Below are 16,343 nucleotides of genomic sequence, written 5' to 3' on the forward strand. Positions count from 1 at the left end.
CAGAAAGTTATCGTTTGTGTTAGAGGTGTTCCTGGCTTATCACAGTAGGTGGCACCATGGAAAATCCATGATATACATGTTTAAATGTGTAGAGAGTCACCCTCTGATCATACATGTGAAATATGAAGCCAATCAGATGTCTTATACTTGAGCTATACCACCTTCCTGTTACATGGCGAGATTCTGAAAAGGTGGCCATTGCCACCAACAGGCCTTTAAATGAAACAGTGTAATGAAGTGTTATGGGGCCTTTTTTTCATAATCTGAGCTCCACAGGTTAATCAGAGTGGGAGAAATTGCCTAATTGTTTTACTTCCTGTTGCAGGTAGGCGGCACTTTGATGAGATTTTTGCATGTGGGCATTTTCAGCGGCTTCAATAGTCCAGACATACCTCTTTAACATGGAACTCCCACACCCAGAATTTACAGCATGTTAAGACCAGCACTGCTCAACGCCGCCCACCTCCACGGCCTCCTTCTCAGTACTACTTCTTGTTTTGAACTGAGGACTGTTCAATAAAAACAGCACTTCATAAGGCGTATACACTAACCAGAAAATTAACGTTTGTTATCATTCGTCAATTTCTCATAACGAGGGAGAAATGCAATTAAAAGTGCACTTCCATGTTTGCGCTGGAAGCAGTCCCAGAATGGGCATGTGCAACCTCAGACTGCTTCCAGCACAAAGGCAGAAGTGCACTCTTAAGTGCATTTCTCCCTCATTACTAGAAATTTCTGAATGAAAAACAAACGTTGGTTTTCTGTATAGTAAATGTGCCTTATGAGGTGTCGTTTGTTTTGAACCAATTTCAAAACAAGAAGTAGTATTAAGAAGGAGGCCATGGAGGCAGGAAGTGCAGAGCAGTGCTGGTCTTAACTCACTGGAAATGCGGAGTGTGGGGGTTCCATGTAACTGAGGTGAGGTGAGTATGGGTGACTGAATTTGCAACCTGTGGCAGCCTCCATGATCAGGCCCATCCTGTAACCATCATAAAAACGTAGAAATTCTCTGTCTTTGATACTGGAAAAAAACTAGTGAGTGTGTTTATTTTTGTTTTCATTACCCCATACAGTTATAATATATCTTATCTTTTTTCTCCTCTCCCATTTATTTCATAAATGTTGATTCATCTCCCTCTTCTTCCTATTATAATTGCAGAAGATATCATTATTGTTGTTATAACTGTTATCATTGTTATTAATAATATTGGTCAATTTATTATTATTATATTGTTAGTTGTTTATTCATCTATTCATGTAAGATATTTGCACTTTGTGTATTTCTTTGTTTTATTTTGTCCAATTTTTAAAATCTTTAGTCCTATATTATTTTTGTCTTTATTATTATTATTATTATTATTATTATTTTTGTCTTTATTATTATTATTATTATTATTATTATTATAAGAGTTAAAATTATTAGAATTATCATTACTTTTCTTATTGTTGTTGTTGTTGTTCTCATTGTTATTGAATTATTATTTTTATATATTATTATTATTATCATTATTATTAGAATTATTATGAGAATTATCATTATTATTTCCCTTCTTAAAAACACCTCATACTAATGACCATAAAACTCTAATTTCACAACAGCTATCCTTCTGAAAATCTCTGCTATAGGCCTCCAGTAGTCCCTTCTATCATATTTTTTTCTTTTTATTGTTATTTGTATTATTGTTATTTTATAGACATTATCATTTATCATATTTCAACATTATTAATATAGAGTGCTTAAAAATTTATTAGACCACTCTAACCCTAACCAAAGTAAGGTTTATGCCACAGCTGCCATAAATTAACAGCATTGGTAATTACCAAAATCATTTTTTATGTTTCTGCAATGGTTAATACACCACTATGTAGAAGCTCTTTAACCCAAATGATATTTTTAATGTTAAAATATAATTATTATTGTGATACATGAATTTTCAAATTTACTGATTTACAAAAAAATGGAGTAAATAGTAAAGCACATTATTATTTCTTGATTAATATGTCAAATTAAAGTTATTTACTTGCATTACCGAACAGAAAAATGATTTCTGGGATCCCTGTTTGATGGGTTTGCAAGATTCCACCTCTTCATTCCAGTGTCTACTGGGGGCACAATGTTCTGGAAAGTCTGGTGAGTTTTTGAGCATGTGAAGGCCCCATATTAGTAATGCATTTGCTGAAATGATGATGGAGAAAAATAACGCCTACAGTTTCAGTGGGTCATTGCTCTGAGGTTTGTGCTCAGGTCATAAAAATTGCATTTTGTCTCATTCCCTCTTGTTCAGACAAGAAAGACAGCAGACATTCAGCTCTGAGGCCAGATGACACAGAGTTTTGTTTTCTTTTCACATAGCTCGTCACCGGGGTTGAAGAATAAAAAGGAGTGACATTAGCCGTAGTGGAAGCATGAAATAAAAGGATTGTATCCACTAAGCAAGGAACTAAGCAGGGGCTGCCATACAAGAGCTGAGCTACAGCAGAGCGAAAAACCCTTATGCACGCTGAATTTGAGGTCAAAGACACTTCTTTTCACTGAATTCAAGGGGAACTAGAGGTGGAATCGGCGAGTCGGAGGGGTGAGCAGTGGTGGCGATGGATAGCTGGCTCAATCGCCGCTCATTCTGGCTGAGCTTGAAACTAGACGCTCGCTTGCTCGCGGCCGTCGTCCTTGTTGCCGCTCTGCTTGAGTGATGAGGAAGGACAAGGTTATGGCGGAGAGGGAGAGGGGAGTCGCGGCTGTAGTGTGTACCATTCATCAAGTGTGCACACTCACGCACTCAGACACAAGAGGTATCACACAAACACTTATACTGTATGTGCAAACAGACACACCTTTTACCTTTCCCTATCTCTCTCACTCCCACTCATTTGTCTGCACAGGACCGTGTGTTTGTGGACGAGGCTGCAAGTTTCTGCTCTACCTATTCCTGTCCTCACTGGTGCATACGCCATCTCCTGCTGTGTGCACTTTAATGCTAATCAAATAGTCCAATTAGTTTAATCACATATCAGTGGGGTTGGTAAATAAAGCTCAATATACATATGGCACAAGGAATGGAGGGGAGGATAACGAGGCGCTCGCCAGTCGGTGTTATGGCAACAGAAAAACTGTTTAAGAAGAAGGTCATATGTTTGGAAAAGATATGGCAGCTGAAAATGACGGTGCAGCCATTTTTGAGAAACAGCAATTAAAAAGGACTAAGGCTGGCTACACAATAGATGATTCTCGGCCCAATTTAGGGCCCAATTTTCCCGTCGAGACAGTCATTATGCCTGTGGTCTCCCATGTCTTTTAAAATTGCCCAGTGTGTAGCCAGCCTAAGCTGAAGTAAGGAGGAGATGTGGGAAGGTCAAAGACAGTAAAGAGCAGGTACAGCCATAGAAGACGAATGTTTAATTTAAATCGAAGAAAAGGGAGGAGAAGAGGAAGAAAGAAAGCAGCAGGTGAGAAAGAAATGGAAAGGTGTCAAATGAGTCAGGAAGAGAAAGGGAATCAATGTGCCAATAAAAGAATAGCAAAGCAGGAAGAGAGAATGGAAAAAGGGATGAGCTCATGGATTATGAATGGCTTGTCCTGGATGTGTCAGTAGTGTTTGCTCTCCTCTCCCTCTGATGGAACAACCTGCTAAATCAATCGGAAGCCTGTTTTTTTTTTTTTTTTTTTTCTTTCTTTTTGCCCACACATCAGACCCCCGGTCATGATCAGTGTAATTTCCTCTCATGTTGGCACATTCACAGCTTAAGGCAAATCTCATCCGAGCACTTCTGCTTCCCTCCCATCTCCTGTTGCATTGCCATGTGGGGAAATTAGCAGGGCTGGTACTGACTTGATGAGGTGTAGGGGGAAGAAAAGAGCAACCATAGGCGCTTTTCAGTTCCAGGTAAAAGTAACTACATGGTTCCTGTGGCCCGCTGTTTCAGCAGGGTCCAAAGGAAAGATGATGCATATGTGGCATCTTGATACAGCCAGGTTATAAGAAGACAAATCACTGTTATTAGCTATTAGATTATTTAATAAATGGGACTGAAAGCAGAGTTCCTCAACAGGGGAAAGTTCCTGCAATTGAGAAGCACCTCATCTGTCATTTAACAAAATCAGGAGGACCTCTATGCTGTTAGTTGTTCAGTCATTTTGGCCACAGTCCCTAACACGAGTGACAACTGAAATTCTCTCCATATTCTAGGGCAGCAGTCCCCAACGACCAGGCCATGGACATGACCCTTAGTGGTTACTGATATAGACATTCCTACACTCTGAGTCCTGGGATTAACGTAGAACTTAGATTTAGGGGCCGTCCACACAGAGACGAGTTTAGGAGTATGCAAAAAAGTTTATCGTATCTGCGTTTCATCCACACAGAGCAGGCATTTTGGGAGCCCGAAAACGCTACTTTGAAAGCAGATCCCAGAGTAAACAAATACACACCACTCTTCATCTCCATGTACGCAATTAACTGAAGTTTTTTCTGAAACCCCATGTGCTCACCCCCACAGCAACCGTGAGTTACAAATGGTCAAGGAGACCATTGTGGATTGAAGCATTTGACTTTGTCATTGGTCCATACAATGTCTTCTTTCTTTCTCGCTCAGGTATTCAAGTTCTGCTCAGTCATCTTGTTGGGTTTGTGTACAACGCACAGGCTTAACAAGTGCGTTTAGGCAGGTAGATGTTGTCAAGATGACTTGCTGACGCTCAAACTGAGCATCAGAATGGGGAAGAACGGGGATTTAAGAGACTTTGAATGTGGCATGGTTGCGGGTGCCAGACAGGTTGGTCTGAGTATTTCAGAAAGTGCTGATCGACCAGGATCAAACCCATCTCTAGGGTTTACAAGGAAAAGTCCGAAAAAAGGGGAAAATATCTAGTGAGCAGAAGTTGAATGGCCGAAAATGCCTTGTTGGTGTCAGAGGAGAATGGGCGGACAGGTTCAAGATGGTAGAAAGGCAGCATGAACTCAAATACCCACTTGTTACAAGCAAGGTATGCAGATTACGGTCTAATCTCTGAATGCACAACCTGAAGCAGATGGGCTACAGCAGCAGAAGACCACACTGGGTGCCACTCCTGTCAGCTAAGAACAGGAAACGGAGGCTACAATTCACACAAGCTCACCAACATTGGACAGTAGAAGACAGGAAAACCATTTCCTGGTCTGCAGAGTCTCGATTTCAGCTGCTACATTCAGGTGGTAGGAAAATAAACAACATAAAAACAACATAAAAGCATGGACCCATCCTGCTTTGAATCAACGGTTCAGGCTGCTGGTGGTGGTGTAATGGTGTAGGGATATTTTCTTGGCATACTTTGAGCCACTTAGTACCAATTAAGCATGATGTAAACACCACAGCCTCCCTGAGTATTGTTGCTGACCATATCCACCCCTTTATGACCACAGTGTACCATCTTCTGATGGCTACTTCAAGCAGGATAACGCTCCATGTCACAAAGCTCAAACATGACAGTGAGGTCATTGTACTCCAGGGACTTCTATAGTTGCCAGATCTCAATCTAATAGAGCACCTTTGGGATGTGGTGGTAGAGATTCACATCATTAAGGCAGCTTTGAAGGCAAAAGGGGTCCAACCCGGTACTAGCAAAGTGTACCTAATAAAGTGGCCATGAGTGTATACTACAGCATTTTCACTTGTTTCAATGGTGATGCAGATATTTCTTGAAACCATGCTGTATTTGCAGAAATTTTAATCAGAAATGAAAGGACATAGATCATTTTTGTCTCTCTGTGGACAAGCCTTAAATTTAGAATAGATTATGGCTGGGAAACTTGACTAACAATAATAAAATCTATATTTTATTTAAATATTTATTATATATTTATTTTATTTCATTCTTTTGCATAGATACTACTTTTCCAAATAAACATTTTAAAATCTCAGGTCCTTCACGTACCTTCAGGGGTATGCAGACCCTGTTTGAGAACCCCTGGTTTAGCCAGTTACCCCTGCAGAAACCTCAATATGGTGGCCATTATTATTTGTGATTGCTCAAGCTTTTCTACGTTTAAAAAACAAAAACAAACTATTTTCTGTTTTTGGATTCCTTTCACAGTTATAGGAGACTTTCAGTCCAGTGTTAGATTATAGGCTGTTATCACTGTAATGACGTGTTTTTCATTGTTATCACCGTGGCTTTCAAATGTCTCTGAGGCCTTGTCCACACAGAGACAAAAACGATACATTTCCGTTTCTTTTTGAAAAAGTTTTCCATAAATACGGGATCATTTCTGGAAATGTCCGCATATGCTAAGTCTGTAAGTGGTGCTGTAACACTGCCACAGAAATGCCCCAAAAGAGAGTAGAAGATTACAGAAAACTGCCCCAAACTTTCTCCTGGTTTCCCTTCTGGTTGTCCACCATGGTGGATTTAAGAACATCTGGTGTCTGCTGTTCTTGGTGGTGGTAAAGGAACATCAGATTTTGCAGTAAAATAAATAAGCTCAGTAGCTTTTGCAGCACGGACACAACTCTGCAAACGGCCATTGTGTTTTTAGCTGGACCCGTGCATGTGGCGTAAGTGGGATATGCTATGTATGATTTAATCGTTTCAAAAAAGTTGCGGTTGGCTGTCCAAACGGAGATGAAATGGTAAGTGTTTCAAAAAGTAGGGTTTATGGCCTCCCAAAACGCTGTTTCTGTGTGGATGAAACGCAGATACGACAAAAAACTTCGTCTCCGTGTGGACGGGGCCTCAGACTGTTGTATTTCTGAAGCAGTTTTTGATCTGACAGTCTGGATAAATTCATGTGCATTTCAGTTGGCTTGTAGTCATAAAATGAAAGTCTATGGTCAACTATCTTAATAATAAGAGTATTTTCAGTAGTTTTGGAAATGTTGGAATCATTACAGTTCAATGTCTATTAAAGACAGAACAGGAAACTTTTCCCTCTAGCCCAGAGGGGTCCTAACGTTTTTTTCTTTATCCTGGAGGACAGCTTTGTAGGCATCTTGGCTTTTATAGGCTTTAAGATCACAGCCTGTTTATGAATGAGTGTCTTCAGCCCAGTTTCTCTGTTTGAGAGCCACTCACAGATGTCAAATCAGCTGAATCTATTCTGATCATTTCTGTTACTTTAATGGCTCAGAAATATATAAGCATGATATCTTAAGGTCAACACATTTACTCAGTGATTGAAGTTTCAGTGCATGTTTTCCACAAGATTTCTGATCACTGTGATTTGATTCACTTTGTCATCATAACAGCAACTTTAAAATGTGAATATTGTTACAATGCACATTAAAGGTCACATATTTCACCCCTTTAAGACAAGTTTATTTTGGTCTCAGAGGTCCCTAAAGCATGCCTGTGAAGTTTGTTGCTGAAGAAACACTCCAGTGTTGGATTTTTGCATGTCTAAAGACCTCTCTGTTTCAGCCCTGCTCAGAACAAGCTGTTTGTGTCTGTGGCTTTAAATGTTACTAAGCTGACTGGCTCCGCCCCTGACCACACCCCTCTCAGGAAATGGATGTGGCCTAATAGGTGTGATTCTTCTGATCCAGCTCTCAACTAGGAGCGACTTTCTTCCAAGTGGGGAGAGCCAACCAAACCTGGGGGCGTGGCTAACTCCCCATATGACATCATGAGGGAGAAATCTGCTTGTTTCAGCACTTATTTTCTGAAAAGGGGGAGGGAGATTTTCCTGATTCTTGGGGGGGTTGTGGACAGGCCAGGGTAACATATTTTTGTTAGAAAAGCCCGAAAATTTTTGCATAATATGTGACCTTTAGCACGTTAACTTCAGACCTGTTTTTATCCATCATACTAAAGACTGTATCGGTATTTCTCTTATTTGATGCTCTTTTGTGCCTGACTGCAGGGCTGGGGTAACCTGGAACCACAGTTTCCATCAGGATAAATATAGCTCCACCTGTCTTATTTCGCTGTGTTATCTCTATCTGTTTTTCAGTTTTGTTTTTTAACTAAGAATATTTTAAAGCTGTTGCACTGTTTACTCCTCCAGCTCCCCCCTAACTAACTGACGCTGTTTCCTGCTGTGAAGAATGCTGCTTCTTTTTTTATTATTCCCTCAGAGTTGATTTAGGAGCGGAGCTGTCAAGCTGTTTATTTCATGAATGTGATTAATGCAGTGGCATAGTTAGCTGGTAGGGGACACAGAAAAAAAAAAAAAACAGGGAAACTGCATGAATGAGCAAGTTGGAGAGCTCACGCTATGCCACTCTGTGGAGCTGACAGCGATGACAGAGGCTGGAAATTCACATCCAGCCTGGTCCGTTAACAATGGCCCCTGACACAATTAGCAGAGCCGATTACGTAAAAGATGTGCTCATCCCTCCAAGTATGTACATCCTCGTCACAGATTGCTTTGTCACACGTTAAGTCACAACATGAGAGTAAAAAAAAACCTGTTTGAGAACATTCACGCTCCTTTTGGTTTGTTTTTGTTTGGTTGAAATTTTGACGATATTCTCCTCTTTCTCTTAATCTTTCATCTGCATTCAACTTTTTATCACATCACATTAGAGAAATAGCAAAATATCAGAGCTATAAATTTAAATAAGTGTTGTGTTGGCCTGTTTAAATCCTGATTTGTAAAGGTCACTGCAGAATTATTGTGACAGTAAATCACAGGATTGTTGCCAACCAGAGCTTAGGAGAAATCAAATTTAAAAAATAGAAACGGTCTCACAGACCGACTCACGACGAATCCTCACAACACACCCAAACAAATCCTCGGCAGCCCAGGAAAGACGAGCAGTTTCAGCTGTTTCATTATAACACACACTTAGTCACGGTAAAACCCCTCCACCCCGGCCAATCCTATCTCGCATGAGTGGAGCTATCCCACTTACAACGATCACCTTATAATAATGGGTTATGCCATTATGGGCTCAGCAAAAAAAAAAAAAAAAAAGAAAGAGAGGAAGCTCCATGGCAGCATTCATTAACATAAGCTGTGGTTCACTGCTGCACATTCTAGCAGTCTGTTTCCCTTTGTGTTCAGTGTACGAAATATGAAGACGCCCATTATTCCACCTGCTAAATCTGCTGTAAATATGAAGAGCAGATGCACACACATCCAGTTTGGTCCAGCAGTGACAAGAAACAGTGGACGTCCCTCCAGGTTTATTTGTGTTAATCATCATGAGGATGTTTTCAGGCCTTTTAGCTTCCTGGATGGAAGTTTGAGTTTAGATGGAAAAATGAGAGTCTGTCAACTCTAAATCACTGAACTACTAATCTGATTTAGACGAAACTTTCAACAATCAACTGTTGGAAGTTTTGTTCATGTCAAACCAACATAAACGTGAATATTCTATTAGACACCAATACTTTCATTTTGAGAAAACCTGAAGGGAAAACACACACTCTTAGCCACTGACTGAGCCAGTGTTCATATCCAGAGCAATTTCAATTTATTACGGCGTTAGAATGACTCCTCCTGCCAGGAGACAAGAGTAAAAAGGTGATTGTTAAAAACTGATAACAGAAGAATTAAAGCATGTTTCAGATAAGCTGAACATCTTTTGTTCCTCAAATGTATTGTTTTTAGTTGGTGCACCAGTTTTCTCTTTATTCCAGTAAGGTTTGAAAGACTCTTGAAAGTCGAACCCTGAGGATTAGGGCCTGTGTCCATTAACACCATCATCATCTATTGCCTAGATCACTGGTTCTCAACCTTGGGGTCTCAAGACACTTAGAGGGGGTCATCAGATGCCTTAAAAACTAAGAATATTTTTTAAATTACACTGTTGCTACTTTTGACACAAATTTGACCAAATGTGAGTCACTTTTCATCACTTTTAACATCAATTTTAGCACATTTTTGCCACTTAAAACTCACTTTTGTCAATTTTTAACCCTCTCCATTTCTATTTTTGCCACTTCCAAACCAATTCTTGCAACTTTCTGCCTATTGTTGCCTCCATCAACCACTTTTTACACTCCTTTTTGCCCATTTTAACCACAGTTAACCCATTTTTGCCAGTTTATATCAATCTTTCATCCCAGTCCACCAAATTTCCACCAAGTTTTTTGCACTTAAAAGCCATTTCAGCCATTTTTTCATCCCCTTTTACCACCTTTTGTGCCCATTTTTGCCACTTTTATCCAATTTCTGCCACTTTTAACACATTTATGTTCTTTAAAATTCCAATTTCATCACCTTTTCCACCATTTTTGCCATACCAATTATAGCCATTTTTAACTCATTTTAATTATGTTTTTAACATAAGTTATTTTCATTTAAGAAGGGCTATTTACTACAGAAATTAATAAATAAAGATATTTGTTTCTTTGATAAGAGTGGTTATTATTCAGGTCAAATATAAATATGGTTTTCACAGCTTAACGTCACAATGGACCATGGTTTTGCTGGGTCCCAGAAACCTCCCCCTTTCTTCCCCACAGCCTTGTCTACACATGGCTGTTCTTGATTGTTCATGGCTGTGTTCAACCACCCTCAGGTCAGCAGGGTCCCCGGTCTCTGGCACCTTTATTTTTGGAGTCATGGGCCGAAAAGGTTGAAAACCTCTGGTCTAGATTGCCTGTCCTGTTTGGGGTTGGGGCTGGAGCCAATCTCAGCTGTATCATGCTGATAACCTTATTTGTGACTCCCTATTTTTTGTTCATTTCTAATTGTTCTATAAAATGAAGCTAAAGTACAAAAATGCACTCAGCATCAGCTGCTTTTTTTGGCACTGCTCTTATCAATGCCACCTTCTCTTGACTGACCAATGAAAACCAAGACTTCTGGTTACAGCTTTACTTTACAAAACCAACAGAGAAAGAGCTAAATGACACATCTTTTTTTTCCCATCAATACCCATCGATCAGAAAGCTCCAGAAGAGGAAGCCAGAAGTGTAGAATATCCAGTTCTTTCAAAATAAAACACAATGCACCAACTCCTGGTCACAAATCATCACTATATCAACATTACGTCTCATCCTGCAGCGAGACCAAAGGGTCACCTAGAGGTCAGTGGGTCACAGAGCTACAACGGTGCCACTGACGTTAACCTTGAGGACATTTAGCCAAAGAACTTTACATAAAACCACAGATCCTTTCAGCAAACATTAACCTTTTAACTTCCTAATTTACTCACCCAATGGTGGAAGCAATAATATCATGGACTTATACTGGAAAGGATGAGAAATTAACCCTAAAAGGTAAAATAGTCCGCTGTTGACATACTATTCCTGCATGAACTCGTAGTTCTCCCATGATCAGGGCTCGGTGCAATGGCGCAGCGCTCAAGACTTGCTTCCAGTGGGCGAGGTCGCTCGCCTTCAGTTGGATCAATTGTTAATTTTGGCAGCAATTTGTAATTTTAGTCTTAGTTTCAGTCTTTAGATGAAATTTCATTTAGTTTTAGTCACATTTTAGTTACTTCAACCCTTTATAGTTTCAGATGATAAAAACTCTAAAACATTTTAGTCTAGTTTTAGTCCATAAAAGTCCTCACATTTTAGTCTTTACTTTTACTCCAAGCATTTATTTTCTTGCCTAAATCTGGTACCAAATCATGGTAGTGTGTTCTCTGCTCTCCGCCAAACCTGGGGTCCCTGCTTTCTACAGCTGAGAGGCAGAATAGATACAGATGCATTGTTTCTTGACAGATTTGCCCACAGCAGAGAAATATCACAGACTTTGAATGTCCGATGAAAACTACATTACATTTTAGTCTAGTTTTAATCATCTTGATGAAAACTAAACTTAGTTTTTGTCAGTTTTAGTCATCACAGGTCTGTTTTCGTTAGTCTTAGTCTAGTTTTTGTCATGGAAAAAAAGCTGTCAACGAACATTTTTATTCCTAGTTTTAGTTGTGGAAATTAGCACAGAGAGCAAACCCGCGGCGCTTCAGTGCACAGCGCAGTCATCCTATGTGGCAATTGTGAGTCAGGGAGCCCGCTGAAACCAGAGTTTTAAGCACTGCACAAGAAGTGCTGTTAATGGACACAGGCCTTTAAAAGTTCAAATACAGAGGAACATGTTCACCTTTGACATACTCGTTCTGCCAATGGTAGCTGATTAAAAGTTAACTTCAGATTTTAAGGAATGATTAGTGGATAAAAGTCAACGCAGGTGGAATAAAACAGGATGCAAATATTTTGTACACTCAAAATTCACAAATGACTCAACGAGCTAAACGTAAGGCAATAGAAATTACTCACATCCATTGTGGGAGCTCAGATCTCTGAGTGTTTAACATGCAACAAGGCTTACACGGAACATTTCAAGATCTTAATCCAGGTTTGAAGTCTCAAGGTGAAACTTGAGCCAATTCCAGTCTTGTTTTTGTGACTGTGCTCTGAAATGTCCTGCTGTTCCAGTCACATTAGACTCATTTTTGGACTTGTATTATTCATACACTTGAATGAATATGCAGGGTTGCCCCAGTTTTTCATGTCATGAAAGTTATTGATGTTCCTAATGTGAGGAAGTTTAATACAGAAACCTCTGACATGTGTCTTTAAGGGGGCTTCCATTCAGGGAGAGGTTACTTAATACTTTATTATCATCATCATCATCATCATCATCATTAATCAGATTTAGCAGCACACGCGTGGGAGGAGGCACATTACCTTGACCACCAAAACAAGCACTCAGGATACTGTGTGGATACCAAGGAATGTAGCCAACTATGTCAACTAGAATCCTACAATAGTAGCCTGACTGGGGCTAAAAGGGCAGGGAGGAAGAAGGAGTTGGGGCTTCTTACAGCTAAAATAACCTAATTCTATAATAATCAAGTTGAGCATTGGTCAGAATTACCTTTGTTCCACACTGTAAAGGACAAATGAAAAAGATCGACAGATTGAGAACAAGCAAAGAAACAGAGAAATGATTAAATACAAAGCCAGATCATTTGAGTTGCATCTGCTTTATCAATCTTCTTTTTTTCAAAAAAGGATGGATACAAACCTTTCCTGCTGATAACCTTGGCTAAAAACCTTTAAAGTTATTTAAAGAAGGTCATGAAATGCAGGTAGAAACATATCTCCAAGTCTTAGCATATTGTTTGGCTACATTCCCGTCTTATCCGACTGAGTCTTGGTGGCGTCTCCTACCTTTAAAATTCGGTCGAATCCTGGCGTCGTAACCCGAGACTTTGCCCATGAGTTTGTCCAGGAACTCAGAGGGCGGCATCGGGGAGGCAGCTTTCCTCGCCGCGGCTTCTTTTGATGCCGCCAGGCTGGAAGACAGAGAGAGTCATTCGGTTATTGATGGACTCAAGAAAGAGCAGAAAGAGAGAAAACGTGCACAGAGGTAACATCTGTAAGAACTTTTAGACTGTATTAGAATTCTTCGTGGACGATTCTGTGTTTAACATCTGAAGCATTTCATCAGACTAAGTGGTAAATCTTGGTCTGTCTTCTCCTGGGAGCCTCCAACAACACCAGGCTCACATTAATCCATCAACAGACCAATCACATCAGCTGTCTTTTTAGGACGAAACCTCTGCTAGTTTTAACCCTTTATGGCCTGCCATAGAAGGCAAAAACGAAGATTAAAGGAAATTGCTAAAATTTGCATTAATATTTACAGTAGTGCAATCAAGTCTCTAAGTGTGCCAGATACTTTTGTGCATACAGACCATGTTGAAACAATATCAAGTGTGACTCGTGACCTGCAAGAAAACAACGCCATAGGTTTTGTGCAGATGGAACGTCATCACATACACGTTAACTAGGAACGCTGTGAAAGGTCTGGATTCTATTAAAGTACATTGTCTTTGATGTGTGTACATTTCTGCAAAAGAAGGAAGGATATTTCTAGAAGGAAACAGAACTCTGGGACACCCTGAATGTGTGACTTGTTAGTATTACTCCTCTGGTTTTATATGCAAAAAGAATTATTGCTCTATCTCATCTGGTTGGAGTTTTACCCGCTGTTAAAGATAAAAATGCATGGAGAGCGCCGACACTCTGGCAGATTTTTAAGGGTTATACGGCTTTAAAACACCTCAGTTCATAAAAAAAGACAACATTCACAGCAGCCATGTTCCTGGAACGTCTCACTCAGGGTGGGACGCTCAACTCTTCTTAGCATGTTTGATTCTCAGCTGATCAGCCTCAGCCTCAGCCCACTGGCAATCACCTTCTGTCACCATTTAATGGACTCTTTCATTCCTCTGGGAATAGTGGTGGATTGTCCTTTAGTTCTGGTGAAGCTGGTGGGTAGTAAAATATCTTTACATCTACAGTGTTCAGCAGTCCGTTTGTTTATCCCTGCTGTAATGCCACTAATGTGATCCAGTCTCAGTTAAACAGAACAATGTTTGTAAAATACCGCTCCTACTTATTTAAATGGCAAGAGCCTGACAAGAGACTAATTCTAACTAATTCTACTGGGATTTAGACAATCAACCCTCTGGTATAATTAGTAATAAATAAATTGTGATTCTTCCGGTCGTCAAAGCACTTTTTAAACCTCTGTTTTAAAGGTGTTATGCAAATAAAGTGTATTATTATTATTATTATTATTATCATTATTATTATTATTATTATTGGTTTTTTTGTTTATTAAAATTTTTATTGTTATTATTATTATTATTATTATTATTATTATTGTTGTTGTTTTTTGTTTATTATCATTTGTATTCTTTTTTGTATCATTATTGTTATTATTACTATTATTATTATTATTATTATTTTAATTCTAATTCTAATTATTATTATTATTATTATTATTATTATTATAAGCACTACCACTCTTGAAAAAAAAAAAACACTATAAGAAACAATGATTTAAAAAAAATAAATGAAAGTATTTTCCTCCCATGTTTTGATTATTTCTGTTCATCAACTTCAGTCCTATCCTGAACTATTAAATGTTTGAATATTTTTTGGACTTTAACCCTTTAAAATCCAGTTTGACTGCAAGAAGTCGCTGTTGATTTTTATGACAAAAACACAAAAAATGGGTTATTTTCCAAAAGAACAAATATCAGAAGAACAGGAGATTTTTTTCAAGCATGGGCCTGGATACGTCAGAGATAAGCAACAAAATTAATTTTGGTGCTTTAATAATTTTACTGTCGCATCTGCTTTAAAACTTTACGCCCTAACAAACCATTCATGGACAAAAATTTTGATTACAAAAAACTGCTATAAAAATCTTACAGATTAATATTTTTCAACTTTCTATCAACTTCATTTCTGATCAGAACAACCAAGTATTTAATTCTTTTCAGGATTTTTACCCTTTAAATGCCATTTTGAATACATGGTGTCACTATTTTATACGAAAAATATCAACAACTCCTCCCTCGCCCACCTGGGTGGTATTGTGTCTCCTTTAAGATCTTTCAGAATTATAAAGTCATGAATATTCTTTAAAAATAAAATCTCAGCTCATCTCAAAAATGAAGCTCAGTGTTCGTTTATGTAGGACACAGTAGACTTACACCCAGCTGTGATCAGCTGATGCCTGATTGGCTTCCAGCTCCCACAGCCAATCACAGCTCTGTCTCTCAGAAAGCAGTCTATTAAGATATGACGGGCTGCTCACTAATCCCTGTTTGCATTAATATTGATGCACACTGCTGCTGCTAGCAAAGCCTAACCTCCTCCACCCCAGCCTCCTCCTTTATAGCATTAAGCTTGTTGCACCCTCATATTCACATTCATGCTACTATGGATTAATTTCTTTTAAACTAATTTTATTGTTTTTAATACACATTGTCATAAATATATAAATCCCTATGGGAGTTTCAAGCCATGCAAATTCAAAGCATACTGCTTTACTAACCCAAGGAGAATCTTTAGAGCCGAGACTCTGCTAAGCGAATCCATTTTGCAAAAAAAAAAAAAAAAAAAAAAAAAAAAACACAAGGTAAGATATTTGTCAAGAGTGTTCCTGAATAAATAAAAGATTTTAACTAGTGATCTCAGATTTTTGTCCCCCATTGTTTTCTGTGTTTTTTTTTTTTTTACAGGGATTAACTCTCAGATTTAATTCCATCCTTCATTCCTCCATCTATTGTTTGCATGAATCACTGCTGTTATCCATGACCATATTCTCACCGGAGCTTTGCATAGAATTAATCCATTATCCTTTAATTTCACTGAGTTCTATCTAATTGAATTAAAACGTGAATAATTCAAAGTGAACTTTTACAGGCCACACTGACGAGACTTAATGCATTAGTGGTTATTACACACACTTCTTTTCTTTAAGTAGTTATTCAAACCAATGCTCTAATTCACTCAACCAGCTCTGTGTGCTGCACAGCGCAGTATTGATTTTACAATGAAGCCCTGGTATTTGCACAGTTGACTTCTTTACCTTATTAAGCCCATCATGCTCATTAGATGCTCTCTGCATAATGCCAAATCCCCACACGGCCTTTAGCCCACAGACATA

The 16,343-nt window shown here is 38.9% G+C and overlaps 1 protein-coding gene across 1 annotated transcript in view; it reads right to left on the reverse strand.

Moving 5' to 3' along the window:
• glra1 (glycine receptor, alpha 1) overlaps positions 1 to 16,343 on the reverse strand; it is a 239,053-nt gene that overhangs the window by 158,001 nt on the left and 64,709 nt on the right. Inside the window, exons 2-3 of the mRNA XM_041797891.1 lie at positions 13,046 to 13,170; positions 12,750 to 12,761 (exon numbers count right to left, since the gene is read on the reverse strand). Of these exons, the coding sequence (XP_041653825.1) occupies positions 12,750 to 12,761; positions 13,046 to 13,170 (137 nt within the window). The remainder of the gene's footprint in view (positions 1 to 12,749; positions 12,762 to 13,045; positions 13,171 to 16,343) is intronic.

The sequence above is a fragment of the Cheilinus undulatus genome, linkage group 10 (assembly GCF_018320785.1).
Source record: "Cheilinus undulatus linkage group 10, ASM1832078v1, whole genome shotgun sequence".
In the NCBI taxonomy this organism is placed as follows: domain Eukaryota; kingdom Metazoa; phylum Chordata; class Actinopteri; order Labriformes; family Labridae; genus Cheilinus; species Cheilinus undulatus.